This window comes from Stegodyphus dumicola, chromosome 1 (assembly GCF_044657685.1).
Source record: "Stegodyphus dumicola isolate Sdum_Otavi_A_Nest chromosome 1, ASM4465768v1".
NCBI classification, from domain to species: domain Eukaryota; kingdom Metazoa; phylum Arthropoda; class Arachnida; order Araneae; family Eresidae; genus Stegodyphus; species Stegodyphus dumicola.
In genome coordinates, this window is record NC_140768.1 from 264066430 (window position 1) to 264092026 (window position 25597).

At 31.7% G+C, this 25597-nt stretch overlaps 1 protein-coding gene across 7 annotated transcripts in view; it reads left to right on the forward strand.

The window, feature by feature from the left end:
• The window catches only part of LOC118190273 (uncharacterized), a 182344-nt gene that overhangs the window by 53610 nt on the left and 103137 nt on the right, over window positions 1-25597 (forward strand). For all 7 annotated transcript variants that reach the window (XM_085827602.1, XM_085827631.1, XM_085827618.1 and 4 more), the window contains exons 15-20: window positions 359-535; window positions 680-841; window positions 4124-4204; window positions 4387-4543; window positions 7502-7709; window positions 15480-15556. In XM_085827602.1, the coding sequence (XP_085683728.1) occupies window positions 359-535; window positions 680-841; window positions 4124-4204; window positions 4387-4543; window positions 7502-7709; window positions 15480-15556 (862 nt within the window). The remainder of the gene's footprint in view (window positions 1-358; window positions 536-679; window positions 842-4123; window positions 4205-4386; window positions 4544-7501; window positions 7710-15479; window positions 15557-25597) is intronic.

A 25597-nucleotide genomic window follows, 5' to 3' on the forward strand; every position in this document is an offset into this window, starting at 1 on the left:
CTCACCATTCCATCACTTATCGCGTATTCACTGCAAACTTCTGTCACTTGACGATAAATTTCAGCCGGTTTAACATTCCTCGTGTTCAAAAATTTAATCACGACATGAATCTCACAGTCAGCGGGAGAACTAATTGTATTAAACATTTTGAATGTGCACAGCAAACTGAAAACACAACATAGAGCTACCAAAATGGCGACAATTGCAAGTCAGTGAACAAGAAAGACTAGTGCGCATGCGCGGGATGCCTACCACAGCGCTGCGATGGCGCTAGAATGAAGCGATACTTAGTTTCCGAATACGCTACATAGTATTTGAAGACTGAATAGTATTTTAATATTTGTGTTTCATGTGTTAGGGAGAACGGATACAAGATGTATATAAATTTCAAGTCATGATAACCACTTTTGAGATTATCCTTACGGATTGCATGGAATTAAAGTCTATTCCATGGAGATGTGTGATTATAGATGAAGCTCATCGACTGAAGAACAGAAATTGCAAGCTTCTGGAAGGCTTGAGAATGCTGAATACTGTAAGCCTTGTTATTTTTGTTTATCAGAAACAAGATACTAGTTTTATTTATGTAATCTAATTTTATTTTCTCTTTTTCTATAGCACATATTTATTGCACTTGAGGAAATATGTGCGTTTATAATTATCATAATTATTATTGCAGGAACATCGAGTTTTGCTTACTGGTACTCCTCTTCAGAACAACGTGGAAGAACTTTTCAGTCTTTTAAATTTTCTGGAGCCGAATCGATTTGCTTCCACTGAAGCATTTTTAGAGGAATTTGGAAATCTCAAAACAGAATCTCAAGTGGATAAACTGAAAGCTGTAAGTGTTATATGAATGTATTAGACATTTAGTAATTTAATTAATTAAATATTTATTTAATTTTTTGCTTACTAAAAATTGAATCAGAGCTTTTATCAGAATAATTAGATCTAAACATCTTATATGCTTCACTCTTCAAGATAGAATTCATATCAGTTTAGTTTAAGTGGCGCTTATTAGTCTTAGTAGTGAAATTCTGTATTTTTTTGCAATCTGTCTTCTTGTATATGTAGGTTTTTGCACAGTATTTAATGCAATTTTAGGATTTATCTCAAATTCAAGGTTTTCTTCACAGTTTGTTGTACAAATGTCTAACATTTATTAACATACATATTTTTAACAGCATTCCTTTCATTCATAGCTATTGAAATAGAGGTGATATTTTTGAATTTGAAAACTGTTGATTTCCATGCAAAATTGTCTTCAAAATAATATATTAGGCCTCATTCAATTGAAACACCAACAATCACTCAAATATCGATCATTACATCCAGCATTAGTGATCACTTTTGAAAACGAGTGTGAACACTTTTGAATGATAGAGTTCCTAGATATGTAGGCTGACTCGTCAGCCATGCCGTAACCGTTCTTTAGGGTTGCAATACAGCTATGGTGTGCCCTCTTTGTCTTTTCAGCACTATTGCTTCAATGTTTTATCTATGAAACGTCTTCAAAGGGTATAATTTTATTTTAATTCCTTTATGAAAATAGCTAACCTTAAAGACACATTCCATTCACACAAATCACATTAACACATTAAAATATAGGTCAAATAAGTTTTGTATGCATACTGAAAAAAATAAAAGTGATTCAAAAGTTATTTTAAAGCAAAAGAAAAGAAAAACTATAGCTCTTTTAACAACTTAAAAAATATAATGTAATGTATTCTAAAAGCAAAATTATATAATACATAACCCTCTGAGCTTTATGACCGGGTAAGGTCATCAGAAGTTTGGTGTATATTAGCTTATAATTTAAGATATCTTACTTTCTTTAATTATGTAAATATCATTTTAATGAATGTAAGTTTATGAAAATGTAGACTGAAATAAGTAATTATACAAAATTAATAAATGCTGTTTAAATACTGGTCTTCATGACAGATCTAAAATCCTGTCTCACTCAGAGGGATAATAATACAAATCAAATATGTATAATAAATACATAAAGCTCTATAATGAATAATGTTCATAACTATATAATAAATGCCAACACACATCACATCATGGTACATAACACTGCTATGAAAGGAAGGATATTTGATTAGAAATGTACATTTCATATTTATTTGATAACACAGAAGAGTAAAACATAACGATGACAAGAAGTTATGAAAACAAATTATGCAACTTAAGAAACAGTAAGAAAGCCTTTAAGTTATTGCAATATCATAAGACACTTATTACCAAGTAAATATTATTTTTTCATTCTTTTATAGCAGTAATAAGTTTTTCATTTAAACTTTTAGCAGTGAATGCCAAAACAGATGTATTATTGGCGTCTCTCATGCAAGGTCACACAAAAATAAACTTGATTTAGCAAATTTCTGAAAACCATAAAATCAGAAGTATCAAACTACAGTAACATATATTATTAAATTATTTTAATTATGCATTGAGAAAGCAATTGTCTCATAAATTTAATTTTGATATGAAAACTGAATTAAATTAAGAATGAGTGAATAGGTATGCAGAGCATTTTAAAACATATATCATACATTGGCAATAAATTTGACAGGAATTGCAGTTAAATGAAAGAGTTGGAAATGATATGAAATACATGATGTATGAAATACAGTCAAAATTATTTATTAAATACTTAAATTGATGCTTACCTTCTTTAAAATGAATATAAATATGATATATTTATGTTACTTTAAAGGAAGCATTATATAATGCATAATTTTAATCATATTATCCAATGTTTCCATTTTTTTACATTGGAGCCAAATGACAGATTTGGTGATAATATAACAGGGTAAAAAAATAGCATACGATTTTAAACCATGAATCCTACCTTAAAATTTAAATAAAAAGTGCACTTCATAGTTCTAATCACGTACAAAAGAGTTCTAATCACACACTCCAAATAATGAGATAGTGAGTTTCTCTATCAAAAAGCAGTGAGCATTTTTTTTTTTTTTTTGTTAGTTTGATGGTCATTGAGTTTTTTGGGGTTTTTAAAATTCAGGTTGATGTGCATCTTGTGCATTGGATAAGTTATTGTGTTATTTGAAATGAAGATAATAAGAATCACTTAATTTTAGCATTTCACAATGTTCTAATTTTATAAAAAGGAAAATATAGGATTACATGCTTCTAATTAATAGGGAACATATTTTCAGTCATCAGAATTAGTACGAATTTTATATTACATTTGCTTATTTAACTGTCTTATCATTGAATATATTGCCAAGGATAACACTATAGATGGAAAGTGCTATTGCATCAGCAAGTAAGGGAAAGATATTGGGAAAACAATTAAACTTTACAGAAGAGTCAAATCAGTACCTCCAGCAAATATATTTATTTGTTTTGACTGACTATGAGAGTCTGTTAACTATTATGCTGTTTGGAACAGCCTATATAAAATTCTTACTTATTTTGAGATTATCCACTAATTCATGTGCAGTGATTTGATGATAATTTTTGTAGATAGCTTTGGGTAAACTAACTGAAAAATTGCTTTTATTATTAGTATTTAAATCATGGCTCAAATATAATTTTATCAGCAAACAACTGTGCATTTAATTGATTGTAGAATATTTTGTCATAATTCAAGTTTTTATCTAGAGCATTCTTATATATTTATTTACTAGATTAATAGATTATATTTCTGTTTTTTTTAATAATTTCAGATATGATTAAGAGTTATTCATTTGTACTAAGCATTTTGTTTGTCAGTCTAAATTTTCAGTTTTGATTTTAAGAACAAATTAATTTTGAAACAAATAAGCAATTTTATAGCTTAAATTTAAATTTAAGTGAAATATGTATTTTGATGGAGAAAATTGCATAATATGTAGTTCTATCTAAGGATGATTTTTAGCTAAATATATTATTTCTGCTGTCCTTAATTTATTTAGTTCAAGTTAGATAATAATTCTGAGCTTTTTTTTTTTTTAAAGATGCATTATTACAGAATACTATATGTTTTGTATATGAAAATGCATTCTTAAAAAGCTAATAATTTTGTCTTAATAAATTAAAAAAAATTATAGTTTATTATTTCGAAAACTGTCATTTTGGCAATTTGTGTAAGATTTCTTATGTAATATTTTAGCTTCTGAAACCCATGATGCTTAGAAGACTTAAAGAAGATGTTGAAAAGTCTTTGGCACCAAAAGAGGAAACTGTTGTAGAGGTGAAGTATACTTTTTTTGGTGAGGGGTTTGTTTTTAACATTTTAAATTTTAAAAACATTTAACCTTTATATTTTGTTAACCAGCATACAAGTTTTTATGATTTTCTTAGAAAAGATTTTTGTGATTGAAATTGGTGCTTAAAACATATATCATTGAAATGAAAATTTTTGTACTGTTTCAGGTGGAATTGACAAACATTCAGAAGAAATATTATCGAGCTATTCTCGAACGTAATTTTACTTTTTTAACTAAAGGAAATTGTTATTCCAATATGCCAAATTTGATGAATACTATGATGGAGTTACGGAAGTGTTGTATTCATCCGTTTCTCATTAATGGTATTGTAAGGCTTCATTGAATATAATTTTTAATAAAAGCTAATACAGTACAAAGTCTGAAATCCAGACGTCCATTATTCGGAATGATGTAAAATCCGGATCTCAAAGCCAAACTTTTTTTTTGGTATGCTTTACGCATGCGCATTTGATTTTTCCTTCCATAATAAAACATGTGGAGATTTTCACTTAAAAATTCCAATTCATAATTTCATTAGGCACTAAATAAAATACCTCGTTATAAAAAAACAATCATGTAAGCATAAATTTGTGAGATTAATAATTTGGTTCCCTAGCTGAGTGTCTGCTTGGCATACAACTCGAACCGAAACATTCACCTATTTTATACCCCTGACTCCGATCTGGCAAGTCATTATTTATTATATTTTGCTTTCATCACCCCATGTTTATCAATACATGACAGCTTCAGTAATAACTCATGCAATGATGTCTAAACTTTTTTTATATTAGTAATTAAATAACAAAAATATGGCAACCTTTTATGCTAACATTACGCTTGGAGATGATTATAGATTTTTAAATGCTCTAAGAAATGTTGACAAAGAAAAATTGAACAAAATTTTTTTTCATATGCTAAAAATAGATTTTGTTATTGAAACTCGTAGGCCCAAAGTTTACATTTAGTGCTATTTTAATTAAGAATAACTGATACGTTATTCACCATAAACCCAGAAGTGGTGGAGCACCGGACGGCAGAATTTAGGGAAGACAAAATTTTTCGAATTTGGGGTAGCACCAAGCGGCAAAATTAAGGGAGGAGAAGTTTTTTATAATGTAAACTTTTCATATTCTGGACACGGCCATTACAGGAACTTTGTAACTGAACAAAAAATTATGTCTGTTTATGGAATTAAAGAGAAAGTATTAGCACAAAAAAACGGAGCAACTTAAACAACTTACATTGAAAGAAATGTTCAATAAAGTAAACAATTAAATATGAAGCTTTTTTTTGTAAATTTTTATACCCTTTAGATCATAATTGCTTTTTATTTCATAAATTGCAATTTCATATTTTTAATTATATAATTTCTGCATGCCATTTTACCAGATTTAAATTGATGATCTAATATCCGAAAAGATTCCAAGTCCGGAATCGCCGAAGTCCTGACGAGTCCGGATTTTGGACTTTGTACTCTGTTAAGATAAATCCACTGTTATATATAATCTAGATATTTATTTATCATTAGAAAAGTGTTGTTCTTATGATTTCAAAGAGAAAAGGTTAGCCCTTTAAAAGAAATAAGTTTCATGTAAAACAAAACGTCAAAGAAAATTGCATCTTTTAATGCCATGACATTTTAATTCGCTATGCTAACAGTATTATTTTGAACTCGGTTTTCTTTGTGTTCTATGCATTTTGTAAAGAAATATATAAAAACATGCGTTTTATTGAATTTTGTATATATCAAAATAATATTCTGTATGTTTTCTTGACTTAACAATTTTTTTTTGTAAAATAAATTACAAACAGGTTTGCTAGGGTACCTGGAAAACCATGAAAAGTCAGGGAATTTGAAAATTGACCAAAAAAGTTAGGAATTAAAATAGTTAAGTCAAAATCTGGAAAAGTCAGGGAATCTCATATGGCAATAAATAAATGAAAAAAAAAAAAAAAAAAAAACACCCGCAATTTTTGTGCCAATGTTGGAAGTGATCACTTTTTTGGGAAATTATCTATTGTGTGAGCATAATTCGGGCAGCTGGCATAGAGCCAATCTTCACAGCTCGAATCAGATTTTCTTTTAGAAAAGGCAAAAGAAGTGTCTAGTAAACTCAAAGATCAAGAGACTGGCATATGCACGTGTGCAGTGCATTTTGTACAAAAGAAAATGCCTTCCCATTCTCATATAAAATAAAATTGTTTTAATCCTAGTATATGGTATTTAGCAACATTATGATGAGCAGTAAGTGGGTCATTTTGGCGTTGGTGACAATTTTCAAAATCGTCCCAGGATTTCATCACAAAAACTTTTAAATCTTTTTTTTCTTTTTAATAAATCCCTTATTTGTCATTTTGTAGTAAAATAAAAAAGTAGTATTCAGTAATGTTGGCTATTTAATATAACTATATTTGCCAAAGTATCATAATTCAATTTTTAATCTTTAAGTAATTAACTAATTATTTTAATGTTATTTGTATCATTTAATGTGGCTTCTTCCTTCTAAATTATTTATTATTAGTTAATAATACTTTTATAATAATTTCAGACGATTTTCTCGGGCATACTCCTGAAACTAATTCTAGCAGTATGATGATATACCATCACTTGATTTAATGCATATATTTTTTTTCCTTACATATGTTGCTAAATAAATATAAAATACCTGAATGTATGTTAAAATATCATTAAATAGATTTCTTTCTTTCGTTTAGCTGTGAAATGTCTGTGAAAAAAAACTTTTTTTTTAATCCAGATTGGGCAGATTGAATCTTCTGTGGAGAAAACAATTCCTATTTTGGGGATTATATATATATATGTATACATAATTCAATTGGCAAATTTTTGTGTTTTCAAGTGGTATCATAATTTACATCTCAGCACAGCCAACGTGCACTATGCAGATTGATGGAATTTTCTTAAACACACCTGGAAAACTTAGAAAAGTCAAGGAATTTCGTTCTCCTGTTTGAGTGGCAACCCTGGGTAAACTGATGCTTCACACATCCACTGTTATATATATACTTACGAATTCTCGAATGCAAATGTCTGTATGATGAAAAAGTAAACAAGTTAGAAATGAAAACATTTAAGTTTTTTATTTTAGAAATGTAAGATTATGAAATTATTTTATATTGCACTAAATTTTTAATATATATCCCTCTTATCATTGCATTCATTTTTATTACTTGAAATAAAAGGAGAGTATTGTTTTAAAGCAATAATAATATAAATTTTCATGAAGATTGATATTAATATATACTTCTTTTAAAATTTTCAGGTGCTGAAGAACAGATAATTAATGATTACAAAATGCAGCATGAAGAAAGCCTAGATAACAATTTAAATGCAATGATCCAAGCTTCAGGGAAACTTGTACTGATGGATAAGTTATTACCTCGACTTAGATGTGATGGGCACAGAGTTTTAGTTTTCTCTCAGATGGTTCGATGTTTGGATATTTTAGAAGATTATTTGGTACAGAAAAGGTAAAAAAGTATACTTAAAAACTTCATTCATATTAAATAAAATATAAAATCACTAAAATAATTTGTTAAATATTGGTTAGCAAGCAGTTTTCCCTAAGCATAAGCTACTCTTAATACTTAAGTTCGCATAATCCCTTTATTATTTGTAGTTAATTTGTTAATTATGGAAACATAACTGTTTGTGTGCAATACTGTAAAAGCATTATCATGATAGAAGTCTTTTGCTGGTTAATTTTGTTGAAAATCTAATGGTCAAATACTTCTTTCTTATAGAAATAGAAACAGATTAAACAGTTTAAGAATGGGCTATGTTCAAGAAGTTTTAGCTAGTGGAAACTTTTGGAAGATTTTGAATGTTAAGGAAAGGAGGAGATAACTAAGAATAACTCATAAAATGAGTTAAATTTATATGGATTTATGCCAGCTAATTGATATTTCTATTACAGTTCTTGAAGCAGAAGACTAAAAATATAAATCTCAAAAATCCAGAAAATTTAAAAGAATGTATTTTTCCCCCCTTGGAGGGGTATGAATTTTTGGCCTATGTTTCCACTTATATGAAAAAATTTTAGTTAAAGGAGCAGTGATATTTTATATTGGCTGTGCTTTTTCCTCCATCTACAAAGATTCACATTTTTAAGCAATATGGTCAGTATAATTGTGATAAGATTTTTATATACAGTCAAAAGTCGTTAATTCGGACACCCAAAATCTGGAATGATCTATAATCCGGACCTCAAAGCTAAAAACTTTCTGCGCATGTGCCGCGTTGACACATGCGTTTACGCGTGCGCGTAAGACCTTTAAGACTGCGCATATGCGTGTGTGCAAGCGCAGAATATGTTTTCGCGTGCGCATTTTATGTATAACGGACGGTATAAGCTAAAATGATCTAATTATCTATTTCAGTTAATGTTGATGATTGCATTGTTCCTTAACCTTCAAATTGAATCTGACTTATTATTTTTTGCAAACTGTAAAAGCAATTTTATAAAAGTAAATATGAACTTTCGATTATGTCAAATAGAATTTCCGATGCTGAAGCTCCCAAAGGATCTACAAAATGAAAGTATGTTTCGATGTCCATCAAACAAAAAGTGGAATTGCTGCAAAAAATGGATAAAGACATGAAGAAGGTAACAGAGAGGTTAGTGAAAATGAAAAAATTTCGATTGACAAGTTAGTCGGTATTCTCGGCGCAGCAATTACAGGACTTAAACAGCGGAACTTTGTAACTGAACAAGAAATTATGTCTGTTTATAGAATTAAAGAGAAAATATTATCACATAAAACGAAGCAACTTACATTGAAAGAAATGTATAATAAAGTAAACAAATAAATATTAAGCTTTTTTTTTTTTGTAAATTTTGATACCCTTTAGATCATAATTGTTCTTTATTTCCTAAATTACAGTTTCATATTTTTAATTTTAGAATTTCTGCATGCCATCTTACGAGATTTAAACTGATGATCTATAATCCGGAAAAATCGATAATCCGGAATCGCCGAAGTCCCTACGAGTCCATATTAACGACTTTTGACTGTAGTAACTATTCTGTTGGCATTGTTTATGTATGCAAAATGCAAATTATATATTACAATATTCATAATGTAAGCTATCATGCTCAAAGTATTGGGTACAGTCAGTAAGTACTGTGGCTGAGGATATTAAACCAAAATTTGGTATATAGAGAAAATGGAGATGGGCCTGAAATGTATTTGCTATTGTGACAAAAATAATTTGCGCACTTTTCACTCGTTAGGTGGCAGTAATGTGATGCAGGGAATGAGAAAAGGATAACTGAGCAGCTGTCAGGTCTATTCATTCCATTTCTGAAAGCAATGTTGTAATAGAGGCATGCAAAGAGAAGCAACAGAGTATTGTGCACTTTTTGACAGTGTCAGAAGTCATGAAATCCATCAATAAATGGATTTCAAAGATTTATGGGGAGCACTGTTGTCAAGGGTACAGGAGCAGAGCAAGTGCTTTTGTGAATCACTTGAGGATGACATGCAAAGTGGAACACAGTAGCATGTCACAGACCATGTTGCAAAAGTGGATGAGTTCATCAAGAAAGACTGTTATGTAACAGTAGACGACATTTCTGCATCTGTAGGGACTGGTTCATAGTACAGTTCACACAATTATCATGGACACATAGGTTGAAATTCCTTAGAGTGTGCGGGCAACTGGTCACTGATTCTACCAATGTCAAATGGTAAGGGTCCTATGACCATTACCATTTGAGACCAATAACAATAACACATTTAATATCAAATAAGAGGCCTGTCGCAAGACCATGCCTCTGAATCGCTTCAATGTTACAATGAAAGTGGGGACAACTTTTTGTCACTACTGGTGATGAAAGTTGGTGCCACCAGCTTGCACCTGAATAGAAACAGCAAAATTTATAGTGGAAGTGCAGATTCCTTTCTAAAAAAAGTTCAAGACCATCCTCACTAATGCTGGCAAGGTAGTGTTTCCATTCTTCAATTGTAACTGGTCACTTGTCAAATTCCTGGAGAATGGAGTTACCGTCAGTGCTCGGTGATATTGTCAAATGCTAGCAAAGCTGAGGAAAGCAATCATGTTGAAACATCCCAGTAAACTTTCTTGTCTTGTCATTCTTTTGCACCGCACCTGACCACACACAACCAAGGCAGCAAAGCAACTTCTTCAGTATTTAAATTGGAATCTGATCCACCCTCCCTGTAGTCCAGATCTATTCCCATGTGACTTTCACATCTTCGTTGTGCTCAAAAAAAGCATCGTAGGGACAACGGTTTCAAATGAATGATGGAGTACGTGTACAACTGTTTCAAACAGCAGCCACATTCTGAGATTAGTGTTCCAATGGGATAAATCCCTAAATAGTTGTGGGAACACTTTGAGTTTAATTAAATATGTTATTTATTGATGAAGGAATGGAAAAGCTTTGATTAAAAAAATTATGCTTTGCCAAACAGAATGATGGAAAAATTCTTTAAAGCTGTTATAAGGATGCCATAATAGAATAAGTATTTAATTTATCAGTAGAGCACCATATCTGTATAAATATCATCAAATAAAGAAAATTTTCGAAGTATTTTGTGAATAATTAGTAGATTTTGTACTGAAGTGGAAAAAAAAAAAAAAAAAAAAAAAGAAAAAAAAAAAAAAAAACTAAAAGTAATCTCATTTAGAGTGCGTAACAATGCCCCTTGTAAATAATTTCAGTGCATGATGGACATCTGTAGAAACTTATATGGCTTATTTTATAATACACTTGATATTTCATTATGATTTAAACAACTTTGTTATATGTTTATTAAATTTTACATTTCCTACCATTTTGAAAGAACAAGCAAAGTTTGGGTTTTTATATTCATTCATTTTATATCTCCACATTTGTTTCCTTATTTATGGTTCAAAGAGACAGAGGGAAAGAAATCCCAAATTTTTCTAAATGTAAGTCATAGTTTGTAACATAGTGACAACAAAAGTGATAGTTTATAACATAACAACTCAAGTGCTTCCCACACATGTGCATGTTCAATTTGGACTGATGTAATTTGTAATTGCTAGAAACAGCATTTTCATTATGAGAACCTTGCATGTATAGGCTATAGTAATTTTTATCTTACACTGCAACTTGATTGTCATAAATATATTGGTAGAAAATCTCAGCAATCAGTGGTCTGAACGTATCTGACATATCCTTATCCCTGTGCTGATAATTCTGTTTAAATTTGCTTAACACGTTGAGCGTGGCGCTGAATTTGCTGTCCTTTCCATTCAGCCGACAGCGAGCTAAGCCATATTTTTGTTTAGAATGTTTCAATACATTTCATTAAAACTAAATTTGATCACATTTCATTGAGACTATATTTATTTTTAAACTTTAATACTGTCAGTCCCGCGGACTGACGCTAGCCGAACGAAAATTCCAGTGTTGGTCTCTAGGGACTGACGCCGGCCACACGGAAAGTTCACTGCCAGGATCGGCGCCGCGCTCAGCGTATTAACTGTTACTTCCAGCTTTCACTCTTTTTAAGCTTTAATTTAACACAGTATGGGTCCCAGAGATAAGAAAAGTGAAGTACTTGCCTATTAATGTTAGGAAAAGAAATGATTCTATAATTTTATTGATACCAACTTTGAAACATTACTTTTTTGATATTAATCTTTATTGATCAACCTTTGAAACATTATGTTATACAATTCAAGAAATGCAATTTTTTTAAAAATTTCTTACTTTTATGGAATAAGGTAAAATTTTGGAATTTTGTGCTGTCATAGATATGAGAGGAATGTACTGTAGTAATTAATGTATTCTACATTACTTTTACATCTCAGTGTATAAAATACAGTGTTATATTATGTGATGTTGATAATGTTTTACAAATACTGAGATATGTATATTTAATCATGTAGTACTGACAAATTCATTAGGCACTTTGTAGAAGAAACGACATTTGTTTCCTATAATAACTATTTTTAGATTTTAAATAGATATACAGTCATTGATAATAACTATTTCAAATTTTCAATAATTTGTACATATAGTGTTTGTGTGTCTGTGGCGAGGGAGGGGCTAGATCATGATACTGGCAGAGTAGCAAGACAGAGTGATAAGAGGTCAATCACCTTAAAAATTTAGATCATTTGAATATCTTGTTTTGACTTACAAAATTAGAGAAGTATAAAGGGAAGAATGATGTTTAAAATTAGAGAAGTATAAAGGGAAGAATGATAGAATGATGTTACCGCAGTAGGCTTTCAAATGATAAAGTTACTTTATTTTTCAGTAGCGGAATGTATTATCATTTTATTGTTACTGATTACTAAAACTTTATATTGAATAGATGATTTAAGTAAAGTCACACAAACTCAATGTGGACTGTGAAGATGTCGAGTTGGCGATAATGTCAAGTTTTACAGAAGAAGGAACGGAGTATTGAGAACTCGTAATATTTCGTCAACTGTCTAAATCCAAGGGAATTTTATTCATACCTTCCTGTCTCTTAAGGTTTGGGTTTGATTTAGTTTATTATGCAAAGCACACTAGAACTATCTGCCTATGAGAAGGGATGCCCTTGTGGAGAGCTTTCTTAAGGGAAACTGGCTCGTATGCACATTGCACAAAAGAAAAACCATGAAAACACCCATACAGCCAATCCATTTGTCTGGATTCAAATCGAGGTCAGAACTACCAGTGTTAAACAATTTTACTGCATGGCTGCTGGTTGACCTGTGTCTTAACCCTTTCGGTCCTAAGGGGCACATACATCCCAGAGATTAGATTGCATACCCTATTTGAGTAAATAAAACCAACTTTTAAATGGGTTTTTACATTTGCAGTCTTTTTAAGGAATTAGGGAACAGATACATGACTAAAGAAACCTGGCAACACTTTTAGATTGCAGATGGCATACTTATGTTTTTGAGCACGCTAATTACTCAAGGTTCAATTTGTCTTTTCTTTTTCTTCTTCTTTTTATTTTTTATTTTACAGTAAGTACAATTATATTTAAGGCATGCTTAGCATGAAATAGTTCTTATAAAGTAGTAATTTTTCATTTTCAATTCAGATTTAAGAAATTTTGAATAAATTCTTTTTGTGGAATATATCGTCCCAATCATATTTAACAGTGGGTTAATATGTCCCACCAGTGATCAAATTACTACATGTTGATATATTATGTTCGCATTTATGAAACATATATGAAAATTTATGTTCTGTATGAATTACTGCATGTGACAGAGTTTGTTTTGCAATATTCACAATATATACAGTCAAAAGTCTTTAATCATGACGTCCATAATCCGAACCTCGAAACTACAAATTTTCTGCGCATTCGTAAACGCATTCACATGCGCATAATAAAGTTACGCATGCACATAATTCATTTACACATGCACATTTAATGGATAACGGATGGTATAAGCTAAGCTAAAATTATCTAATTATCTATTTTAGTTAATGTTGCTGATTGCGTTGTTCCTTAATCTTCTAATTGGATCCGGCTTATTATTTTTTGCAGACTGGTAGAGCAATTTTAATAAAAGTAAGCTTGAATTTTCGATTATGTCAAAAAGAATTTCCGATTCTGGAGCTACCAAAGGATCTACAAAGCGAAAGCATGTTCCGATGTCCATAAAAAAAAAAAAAAAGTGGAATTGCTGCAAAAATTGGATAAAGGCTTTTCCTTTGTTTCTCTAATCATTCTGAAATATGTTTTATCAGTTTCACGCTGCTCTGCAGGGGGTGGGGGTGGGGACGTAGCGGCGCGCCATGAACTGGAAGTTGATCTGTCAGCACTATCCTTATCTTCAGGGCAGATGTTTTTATTTTATTCAGCTTATAATTCCTTACTAAATGTAGTATTTCATCTCGATGTACTCCATCTTTGATGTGATTTAAATCAAATTCCTCATCATTATAAATATCATGAATACACATCAAATAGTTTTCTGGTTGCAATTTTCTAATTTCGACTATGTGTAATGTATGCTTTACGCATGCGCGTGTTAAAAGAAATGTTTAATAAAGTAAACAAATAAATATGAAGCTCTTTGTAAATTTTGGTGCCCTTTAGATCATAATTGCTCTTTATTTCAAAAATTACGGTTTCATATTTTTAATTTTATAATTTTTGCATGCCATTTTACCAGATTTAAACTGATGATCTATAATCCGGAAAAACCAATAATCCAGAATCGCCGAAGTCTCGACGAGTCCGGATTAAAGACTTTTGATTGTATTACCATAAATTTTAGTTTTGTTTTCTGAGAAAGGATAATATCCTAGATGATTGGAACAAATAGTCCCTGTTGATAATATGATTGGGACATATTATCAATCCTAGAATATTTCCAGGAAACGGGAAAAGTTACAAATTTTAAACTCGTATTACCTTCTTTTAGTATATCAACATTAAATTAAAGTACTTTTCGTAGTTGAAGTTTAATTATGCAAAAGTCGGGTTGAAAGGGTTAAGGCATCCAGCTTAATTTCCATTGTCATGTTTAATTTATTTTGCTTGTTGAAGACATTTTTACTTGCATAGACAACAAAATACAACACTTATAAACCTGGATATCATTCTATCCGAAATAAACTGAAGGTTACCTTATAATGGGGTACAACCAAACCTGCTAGCAGCTAGCAAAAGAAAGAAGGAATATGAATGGTAATCATCTGTTGTTGATTGCCACTATTTTGTTATGGAGAGAAGGAAGGAATTTCCATAAAAAGAATAGAACTTGTCACAAAATCCATTTTACAGGTTCCAAGAAATTGCATCACAAATTGAAAGAGATGAAAATTGTAAAATTATAATATTATGACAGAATAAGAAATATACAGACATAACTGAATGTATATATGCACTGTAATTATACATTAATGCATAGTAATTTAAATACAGGTATGGTATTTGCAACATATTGGCAATGTTAGTAATTACTGCAATCTAGTTTTAATAAACCACCACATTATTTGAAGGATACCATTAAAAAAAAAGACGCTCGTTGTTATACTGTGTGTTGAATTTACGGAACTACTCTATATGCATCAGGAATAATATACATGTAACTTATATAAAACTAATCAATTATAAAAGTGACATACAATCAGCAGTATGAACATGTAGTTATTTCCAGGACAGAAAATAATCATCCATTATAAGAAAACGCAAGGAGTTTTAAAAACAAAAATTATTATGCATATATATGTTTGAATTATTTAAAATAAAAGGTATATGAAATTCACATTTAAAATTTAATAGGTATCCATATGAAAGAATAGATGGACGTGTGAGGGGTAATCTCAGGCAAGCTGCTATTGATCGCTTTTGTAAACCTGGTAAGTTTCTTTTGTGTATTTAAGTCTATGCATCATGTTAAATAATTACCTATTTCATGTGGTGAGTTCTTTGCAGTACATGTAAATATTTATGAATAAATGCTCAGTAAATGAATTTTTTTATTTTTATGTAAAAAATCATTATTCATATATAGTATTTTGTTTTACAGTACACACTGCTTATTAAATTCTCTGGTTAGTAAAATCAGCTATTTATTATGTTCACATTTCTAGGAGTCAAAACAAGTATACATTGGTTAATAGATTTATATTTAAACTCTGAATTTTCCAGATTGCGTTGTGCAGTATATTAAAGGACTAACATAGACTCCAACCTTCAGCAAACCTTGTCAGTAGTCAACGTGCGAACGACATTTTTACAACTTTGAAAATGTGCGCGTAGCGTATGTTGTAATTAACCATTCATTAATTTTAAATTAATAATTAATTGTAATCAATTTTATTACATTTAAAATCCATATACATATAAAACTGAATAATTAAAAATATACCTTGTAAATTATATGCACATTTAATTAGAAATTTTCTTTTAACTCCTCAAGCATTCACTAATAAAAAGTACTTCAAATCACTACTAATCATAGAAAAAATCAGAAGCTATAAATCATATCTTTATTCTGGATATGATTTCTACAGGGAAATAAAATTTAAATAACCAAGAATGATACATATAAGTATTAAACAAAATACACATAATTTATGAATGCAAAGATTTATATGTAGCATGCTTAGCAAGCTTAAGTTCTGATTTTGAGAATGTTTTTTTTATAACACAGTTCTTCATTTGCCTGCATATTTATTTTTTCAATCAAAACTGCTTCAAGAGTTTTAAGACCTAAATTTGGTCGAAATTCCGTTTGATTTTTTTTTAACAATAGAAAAAATTCTTTCGCAAGCTGCATTTGAATGAGGTATTATTAAGACAGCAAGCATTACAGAAGGCAATACTTTGTATTTAATACACCCATTCATATTTTTTAATTTGGCAGTTTCTCCCCATGCTATATCAATACACTAATCTACAATTTCTTTCAAATCATCTACTTGATACATGGAAAATTCAATTTCTACTTGATTAAGACATTTTTCATCAATAATGGATGGAAAACTATTCATCAAGTAAAGAACAGATGAAAATGAGACTTCAGTTCTCAAGTTGATGTCAGCAACTTCAGCATGTTTTAGAAATGGATCACTCAGTGGAAATTTATGAATTATATATGAACATGCAGTTACAAAAAAAGCTCGCACAGAATTGAAAAATGATTTCACTTCACTTTCATTCAACTTGGCATTTTTTAAATATAGTCTTGTTTCCGCACCAATCACTAAATTTTCATTTTCTTTTTGTTTACTATACTTCTGAAATGGAATAGACGTTAGAGTAACATCTTCATTTTCTTTAGAAATTAGTGATGGTTTTACGAATCTAACAAATAAAATTCATTAAAAGTTCAAAAAGTTCTCTTCTCAATTTATGTATATAAGGAGCTTGTTGTTGCAAATTAATATTTACTGTTATAAACAAAGGCAAAGTATTTTTCAAAAATAACAAGTACAATTTGGTGGTCGGTGACTGTAAAATTTTTTTAATGTTTTGCAATCTCTTTCCTTCATTCTCACTGTTATCTGGTTTATCTCCAAAAAAATTTATCACATCCCACTGTTCCAAAATCCTTGTTATAGATTCTAAAAGAGATAACCATCTCGTACTGCAATATTTCAAAATTTTATGAGATTTTGCATTCTGTCCCAAAATTTGTTGAGCAACTTTGAAGCTATGCTTCCGTTTCGAACTTTTCTCCAAGTAAAAATATATATCTATTATCAACATTTCAATTTCTGAGCCAGTTAATTTTTCAGTAGCTTTTTTTGCAGCTATATGCAAGAGGTGGCACGGACAACCTCGGGTGATTATACTTGGTTGATGCATTTTGATAAATGATGCTACACCTTTAAACTTTCCAATCATATTACTAGCATTATCTGAAGAAAATGATAAGCAATTTTTCCATTCTAAACCTTTGTTTTTAAAGTTTTCATTTATACAATTAAAAATACCTTCTCCTGTATTATTCGTGCATTCTAAAATAGAAATCAATGAAGTAATTATCACTCCCTTTTCTTTACTGTGGTATGTTATAACCAATGGGTACAGTTTGTTATCATTGTTATCATTACTTCCATCAGTACTTAGAGAAAATGATGTACTGCACACTGATTTTATAATATCAGCAACAGTATTTTCTGCAAGCGTTTTCACAATAGCAGCAGTTTTGGTATGACCGCAGCTAAATTTTTTTGCTATGGCAGAATCCGGAAACATTGCTTTGAAAAGCTCTTTGGAATGATCCGAAACAGAAAGCGGTAGATTATGTTCAATTAAAAAACAAACAAAATAGCATTTGGCTTTTATAGGATCTGTTTCATCATCTTTTATTAAGAAATTTGTTATTTCTTTAGATTTTACGGTGCCAAGTTCTATATGCTTTTGAGAAAACACATGCCGTTTACAGTCATCTTTTCCGCCATGAGCAACTGAGAAGTCTTTGTTGCATACACTGCAGTGTGCGTGATTCACAGAAATTTCGGACGCTTTAATGCATGGAAATTCTGAAGAATATGAATGTTTAAATTTCTGCATTGATAATTTTGCCTTCTTCGTTCGAGGCAGCATTATGATTAAAAATCTTTCACCTGATTCACAGTTCACAAGACACACGCTAAGCTCTTGCCGTAAACGACACAATGCAGCCGAATGCAGCCTAAACACGCATCAGCGAGGAACCTGGGAGACAGACAATTGGGTGGAACTATTGATAAGTCGTTAACGGTTGGAGTTACTGATCTACGATTGGCTAATTCTTCAAAACTAGGAATGCACTCAACACGTGATATATGATAACACGAGTATTCAGCCAAAGTTTTTTCCATACTTTTCGTAGCTCGTAGTTTTTCATGAATTTCCGTAGAAACTACGGAGAATCCGTAGTAGTTGGAGTCTATGGACTAAAGCTGATCAACAGTTAATAAATAATGGAAATGTCTGTAGGAAGTTCAAAATTGAGAATTGAGAGAATCTGAAGCTGTTCTAAAATGCTTTCAATATGTTAGACTAAAAAATTGCCTTGTTTCTCTGAGGCTGTGAAATTCCTGGGAGAGAAGATATTTTTTCCCAACTAAGGAAAGATATTTTTTCCTAACTGAGGAATGTTTGTAACATACATAAATAAATTGTTCTTTGGATAAATATTACCAGTTGAGAAATGAAGTTATCATTTTGCTGATAATTGGATACATGACTGATTTCATAGGTGACTAAAGGAATATAAGTTACATCAAATTTATAATGCAAGTAAAACCGTGTTTTACTAAGCTTTGAGAGAAAACACATATATTTCAAAATGAAATAGGAGTTTGCTGGTGTCCTTGCATCATAGTTAAAAGGAATACTTCTTTCTTTTTATCTTTAAATGCAACCAGATACATATTTTTTCTATACATCATATCTATATCATTTTGTCTGCTTGATTGTGATTGGAATGTTTTTGGCAGACCATTCCTCGTTTTCACATTTGTGTCATATTAATTCATTTTTATGTCATATAAATCTAATGCAATTGATGATGAAGTGAAAACCCTATCCAGGTGTAAGTTGTATCCTTTTCCCCAAAGGTCATTTATGAGAGTTTTCACTATGTTTTTCCCATATAGGCTGCCTCTCGCTGTAAGATTGGTATCTTTGCCTGTATATATTAAAATGTTCCAAACATAACGTGTATCAGATTCGCTTATTTTATGTATTTTTATACCATATCCAGATTATTTCGACAAAATGTATTATAGAAACTTAGCTTGGCACTCCACACCAAGAAAGATTCATCAACAGACATGTTTTGGTTTAATTTTAATTTTTTATACAACTGTCTCAGTAAATGGTTTCAGTTTGTCTAATTTTTTTAGCACTACTGGTGTAAAGTGAAGCTATTGTAGTATCTTCAAAAATCTTATCTCTTGACATCATTTTATTAAAAAAATGGAGTGACACTTATCTGATTAAGTACGTTTTTAGGTTTACGGGTTTATATATATATATATAATTATTATACCCATTAGCATAGCTAATCTTTAAGAAAAGTTCATTTCTTTATGTGACAAAGAATTGAAATGGAAATATGTGAATCTGATAATTCGCTGCTACTGGTATCGCTGCTACTCAGATGTTTTAGTAATAAAGCTGTATACTCAGCTTCCAAACACGAAGCGAAAAAAAAAAAAAAAAAAAGGACCACCTACTCTACATATAAAAAGAAGAAACTAAATATACTTCACAAAGAAATTAAGAGAATATTCATATTTGATCTACGATCTCCAGAACCACTTGACAGATTTTAATAAAATTAAGTGTGAACATAGGTTGATGTAAAAAAAATAAAATAAAATAAACAATCAACAGCTATAACAGACACACATGTTCATGTGTAACACTCATGAGAGTCTGAAGGTCTGAAACAGCGGTTGCCGAAGACACAAAAGAAATGGGCTAATAGGGAGTATGGCCTTACAGCATGATGTCATACTGGAAATAAGGCAGTTTATTAGTGCCTGTGGCAATTGGTCACACTCATTCAGCAGCACTGTTTTCAGTTCCTGGATGGTTCTTGGAGGGGGGTTGTGAGTTGCAGTTGCCCTCCCCAAAGCGTTCCAGACATGCTCTATGGGGTTAAAGTCTGGAGACCTGGCTGGCCAATCCATCCGGTGAATATCCTCACTCTTGTGAAAAATAGTTGACCAGAAGAGCTCTATGTGGCCTTGGGTTATCGTTTTGTAGGATGAACTCGGGGTCCACTGCAACCCGGAAAAGGCGAACATAGGGCTCCAAGACCTCATCCCTATACCTCACACCAATTACAGAACTTCTGTCAAAGACGTGGAGAGTTGCAGTTGCCCTCCCCAGATAGGGTTAAGGTCTGGAGACCTAGCTGGCCACTCCCTCCGATGAGTATCCTCACTCTCAAGAAATTCTTTAACCAGAAGAGCTGTATGTGGCCTCGTGTTATTGTCCTGTAATATGAACTCGGGGCCCACTGCACCCCGGAATATACGAACATAGGGCTCCAAGACCTCATCCCTGTACCTCAAACTAGTCACAGAGCCTCTGTCAAAGACGTGGAGAGGTGTGCGGCCATCCATCATGATGCTTGCCCAGACCATTACACCGCCACTGCTATAATTGTCGATTTCGCGGACATTGGAGGGTAGGTAGTGGGTCCCTGGCTTTCTCCATTTGAAAGTACGGCGAAAATCAGTGTTAGGCTAAAACGGGACTCGTCGGTGAACAGAATGGTTTCCCATTGCTCCGTACTACAATCACTATGCTGCCTGATGCTAATTGGATTCTCCTGTCCATAGACGTGAGCGGGACGCAAACAGCCGGTCTTCTGGCAAACAGCCCCTTCTCATTCAGTCTTTTGGAAATAGTCACCCTTGTTACACGGGTTCCTGTGACTGCATACAGGTCCCAAGAGAGCTGAGAAGTTGTAGTCCCTCTGATTTACCTCGCTAAAATGGACAAATAGCTATCTTTGTCCATCGTGGCTTTTGGACAACCTTGCCTAGGCTTTCTCATGATGGATTCAGTATCCAGGAACTGTTTCCATAGGTTACACGACGCTGGGCGTTAAATTAAACTCTCTGCATATCTGGACTTGCATTTGGCCTGCCTCTAGCCTCCGCACAATTTGCCACCTCATTCCATCATCTAAACGTTGGTGGTTACTCATTTTTGCTGTTCCGATGTGAATTTAGATTGCTGCAAGATAACATCAAGAAATTCATCAAGGTGTGCTAGCGAACGCTATTCGTTTTACCCTCCACACGCTCATAATGCCTGTTTTTCTGCTGGCTGTGCCTACGCACATGTAAACGCTTACGTATTTGTCGTACAAGATTTGGAACAAGATCTAGATGCAGTGGTTTTTTCCCTTCAGTTCAGTTCTTTTCTGCAATTCAATAAAATATGCAAATTGTCTTAATTTATTTCACCAGTGTAGAAACGACACTAAAGCAAAATACTCTTCTTTCAGAAAGCCACTCAAGTGTAACATAAACAAAAATGCAGGTGCATAAAAGCTCAGTAAACATGTTTACATTACTAAATCCTAATATGTACCCTTCAGAATCGAATGAAACAATCCAGGGTTAAAGTTTAGGCATCATAATTCCCATTTATATTGGTACCGTGGACACAGGGTGTCATCTGTTAGAATAAAAATATTACATTTCATTCCATGTGACTGTCACATACATTACTACAATTTAGAATTACATATACTACATTAAAGGCGCTAATCCTCTGAGATGCATATGTCACACCCACCATAGATGAACCAAATGTTATCGTGGCATGTATTAAACACCCGTCTGGAAAGGCGTAAGAGATCATTGGAGAAAGTTATAGGAAGTGTAGAGGCTAAAAAGTGACTAGGAAAATGATTTTGAAATGTCAGTTTCAGTTGAATCTAGAGAGACTGCACATTCTAAGGAAACTTTAAAATTGAAAGGAAAGCTACCAGCTGGTTAATGAAATTATAAAACATCACTGAAAAATTGTTGGTAGTATGAAACAAATACAGATTAATAAAGGTTGTAAAACATTTAAAATTTCTTCAAACACTTATTTATATCTATATTGCATAATAATTTATTATATAACTATATTCTGTTTTATTATATAAAATTAAAAATTAATTTACCTATTTATTAGCATCAAAGATTCATTATTCTCTTAGATTATTATTAATAGGTTAATTCTCAGTTATTATTTTACTAGGTGCTGAGATCGTAATCCATGCTTAAACGGCTGCCATATTTAAATTACCATTTACTAAGCTCAGTTATATGTGGAATATATGTGATTTTAATGTTGGTGGACATTGTAATATACATCATACTTAATTTGCTATCTATTTAACTGGATTGTATGTGACACATATACGAGTTTAATATTAGTGGCTACTGTAGAACACTCCTTATTTAAATCACTATCTATTACACTTGGATACCTATATGTATCTGGAACATGCAATTTTAACACATGCAATCTACTTGATGGACATCGTAAAGAAAACTTTAAATAATATGTTTAAACTTTGTTTTAAGTAAGAAATTTATTTTGAAATTGCAAATAAATCAGCCATAAATTAGAAATCTGTTGTATTTTTAACATTTATGTATAATTTAGTCATGGATTTTATAAATAGAACCTCTATCAACCGAACCAGCAATCACTTTGAAGAAATCCTTAGGAAAGTGTAAACATGATTGTACAGTGGCTGATAGTTGTAGGACTATCATGAAAATTGATAACATTTTTTTTTGGGAGGGGACTTCTCATAAAAATACATGAAGGAATTTGACAAAATTTCATGATTTGCATAAATTTTGATGGAGTTTGTTAATTCCAATTTTTTAATGAATATTTTTATCATGAAATAAAATTTTGTATGATTAATTTTTTAACTGAAGAAAACAGATTTCGTTTACTATTAAAAGAGTTTTTTTAAAACGTCAGTAGCGATATTTGTGTACTCATTTTTTTTTAATTTCAAATAAACAACTTTCCGAAACCTTGTCACAAGAAAAAAATGGCAGGATTTTACTCTCTGTTAACACAGTTTTCAAGTTATCAGAGATTGTTATAGTCTTAGTTACCTTGATTAATCGAGATTATACTATATATTTTTATTTAGACTATCAGTGAAAAATGTGGGTAGATCCAAATTGAAAATGAGAATTCAACTATTTATGTAATGGGTTACTAAATACATATGAAATCTGAATGTTAATCTGAAACAGGTTCATTTAATAAATACAGTTAGGTATATATTACAATCTGATACTTTGTTTTGGAAACTTCAGTTCTGTTTCCAGAATCAATTGAATTATTCTGAGGTTGATTCTTATGATTTAATTTCAAATGATTTAATTCCGTGAAAAATATACCTGATTTTGTCATTTTTCATCATTTTTTAGCAGGATAAAAGTATATTCAGAAATAATTTGTTTCTAGAGGATAAGGGACATATTCATATTAGTGTGTAAACATCATGCACACCTTCATATTGGAGGTTTAGTTTTGTTTGAAGTATTTCTTTGGTAGATTTAAATTTTATTATGCAAAGGTCATAAAGATGAATTGCATGAGAGGAATGGCAGTCTGTGAAAGTTTTATCCAAACAGCCTTATTGAAACTTATTTCAAGGTAAAATTAAAGAAGCATTCAGTAGTTTCCTGTGAGCAAAATGATTGGTTCACCATAACAATGCAAAAATGAATTTTTTTCATAACAAGACAAAATATGTATAAATGAAATTAATTTAAAGTATTCAGGTATCTAAAGTATTCCATATTTAATGTGTTACCTTAAAGTATTTTGAGAAATTGTGAGAAACATATCATTTTTGCCCTTGTAAATGATGATCTGTGTGTATAATGGTTTTTATGTTGTGCATTTTCACATATTTTCAAATTTGTTAGCAGAAAGACAAAAAGAAAAAAAATCTTGCCTGCTCTTCCTTTAAATTTGTACTTGATGTTAAATTTAACATGCAATGTACAATTGAAGGGTTGAAGATTTTTTATAAAGGTGATGCAATAATTAAACACCAAAAATTAATAAAATCACAATATTTAACCTTTCTTCTTTCTCCAAACAACATTTTTCAATCAGTTCAAGTGCAACTGCAAAAAATAAACCCAAGGCTCAATTTACATAATACAATTCCTTAACTGTACTCTGTTGTAGACAAAACATAATTCTAAATAAACACATATCCTAGCTGCAAAAATATTCATTTTTTAATACAAGTTCTTAAGTACCACATTAACATATTACGTTAACAAATAACTTACAAATAAAAATATTATCCTGATCTGAGAACTAATCTCTGAAATAAATATTCACATTAGTTTACATCATCATTATTTTAACCTAATCTAGAGACAAAACTCTAATATATTGTTGCGTTTTTTTTTTTTTTTTTCATTCTTCTGCCACTAGTTGTTGCATTATTTTCTTCCTTCACGTTCGTACAGGGTTTGTGTAGATTTGGAGTGAATAACAACGACACTTTATGAAATATAGAAACACACTTTATTTAGACAATATTGTCAGGACAGCTCCAAAACATGTTTTACGGTCGTCGATGAACTACTATAAACACGCTGACATGATCAGCGACACACCCTTCAGGTTATCAGGCTATCATCGTGGAGACAGCTTCCTGCAGAGCACCCGACCCTGCTTTCCGGAGTACAGCTCCCGACTCTGCTTGGTCGTTCTCGGAACTCCACGTACCCTCGAGACTCTCCACGCTACAACACGCGATGCACTCGACGACACACAGAGCACAGCTCCTGACTATCGGTTCAGTCGTTTTCTCTCGACGCACTAACCGCGATGCTCTATGAGACTCTTTTGGTGCACTCGACGACCCACTCGGCACTCCCTGGGCCAGCTGTCAACGCGATCGCTTCCGCAGGAATTGACTCGCTAGATGAGACACAATAGCTTTTGGCTTGTGTTCGGGAACATTCTGGGCTAAACCGGTAAGAATTCGTTCCAGAAGGTTCTCCATGGTATATCGCCAATTTTGTCACCAAATGTAGCAACCCTGCCTTCCCTTGCCATTTTAGGGCAACTCTAAAACTGCTCTGCGGGGATACTATCTTACCGCGCCTGTACATTTCGTAACAATATATTAACATTTCAAACATACAAGTTTACATAATCATTTCTACCACTGAGAGGAGGTGAAGATTACTAAAGGATAACCTATGGAGAATCCAGCTGCAAATCAATTAATGTAATGCTGAGTCAATTTCATAAATGTCTATAAATTGGAACACTTCATCAGAATATGGCAGGCACCTTTATTGCCAGTCTTTTCGTAAACGTCAGAATACTGGAACACTTTATCAGTATATATAGCAGGAATCTTTATCGCTCAGTTTTTTCTT